Genomic DNA, 1,490 nt, shown 5'->3' with positions numbered 1-1,490 from the left:
TATATATATATATATAGATGTACAACAACAAATAAATATATATTTCATATCTATTTATGTATAGGGAGATTGATAGTGAGGGAGAAAAAGTAATGAATGTGGAGATAGAGAAAACGAGTTAGTAGGTGAAGTTAACATGTGTATATTAAGATACTATTTTTTTCTTTTAATTCTAATTTCTTTAATGTTCTCAGATTGCAAAGTTAACAGCGGAAATTGCTTAAGCGCAGGTGAAACATGGATGGGTGCCGTCAATAATCTATGTGTAACGGAATACTGCGATATTCAAAATAATCAACCTATTTTAGGTATACGCTCCGAACAAGGTATATATATATATATATTTTCATTTTATCGTTTGTTGAAATTCAAGCTGACACGGACACAAACACTCACAAAGTATACACATACACATATACTCTTTCTACACACACAAGCCCATCTACTCCCAGGAAATTCTTCAGATGACCAGCATATCACTTCACACCAGTCCGAAGCCAGCCACGTCGGTCAGTACAAGATGTGCCACTCCTTGTAGTTTTCCTGCTTATCGCAAACTGATGCAGTCGATTCAGAAACCGAATCTTTCGTAATTCTCCATTCATTACATCGACTTGATTCATCTCAAAATCAACTTCACTTAATCTCTACACAGATCATCACAGGTTGACACTCGGACACCCCAAACATACTCGAACTCTTTCTCGCTTCCAGACCTAATCTCAAACATACTATAACATTCTCTACACCTATGGGGTCATCCGATCACTGTTTCCGACACATATACTAGTATCACATAACACGCTTTTCTCATGTGCGTCTTATTGCTTTTCAAGTCTGCTAAATTATCAGAGTCCCACCAGTTTTTATACCATCAATCTCTGGCTGTATTTGTGCTTCACTCCTGGCCCATTTAAAACGGCTAAGCACATGACTGAAACGATAATTTTAGACACATCCCGCTCCATTCCACAATCAACAAAAGCTCAATGCGCTAAATTCTCCGAGTGATTTATTCATAGTTGCGCTGCAGCTAGGTAAAAGCCAACCCCAACAACAGAAGAAGAAACTGACCCATGCCTCAAAATAATGCACCTTTCAACCAACATCTTGACTTCAACAACACCACTGTCGAAAACAAGAAATCGATAGATAACTTCATACATCAAACAGCGCATAGCTATCTCACCATCCAAACTGCTGCTAATAATTTCGTTGGTTGACAAAAATAATATCAACGAACTCATAAGAATCTTGATTTTCTCTACTTCTCAACAAGTAAGGCCATCTGAGCAATAAACGACGGAGAATGCCTTCTCTGATTCCTAATTTGAGTGATGGCAAGTTGCATGGATGAGTCGTTTGAAATTCCCTCCTAAACTGTTTCTGTCCTTCGACTGCATTTTCAAACTTCCAGTAACCCTAATACTCCTTCACATAAATTGTATCCCCACATATACACAGACCACCACACACACACACACACACAC

General features: G+C 38.1%; 1 protein-coding gene across 1 annotated transcript in view; it reads left to right on the top strand.

Moving 5' to 3' along the window:
• Window positions 1-1,490, top strand: part of LOC106872966 (uncharacterized) — a 24,522-nt gene that overhangs the window by 19,986 nt on the left and 3,046 nt on the right. The window contains exon 4 of the mRNA XM_014920154.2: window positions 195-326. Coding sequence (XP_014775640.1) covers window positions 195-326 — 132 coding nt within the window. The remainder of the gene's footprint in view (window positions 1-194; window positions 327-1,490) is intronic.

Source organism: Octopus bimaculoides, chromosome 6 (genome assembly GCF_001194135.2).
Source record: "Octopus bimaculoides isolate UCB-OBI-ISO-001 chromosome 6, ASM119413v2, whole genome shotgun sequence".
NCBI lineage: Eukaryota > Metazoa > Mollusca > Cephalopoda > Octopoda > Octopodidae > Octopus > Octopus bimaculoides.
The sequence above is the reverse complement of the archived record's forward strand: the minus strand, read 5'-3'. Positions and strand labels throughout refer to the sequence as shown.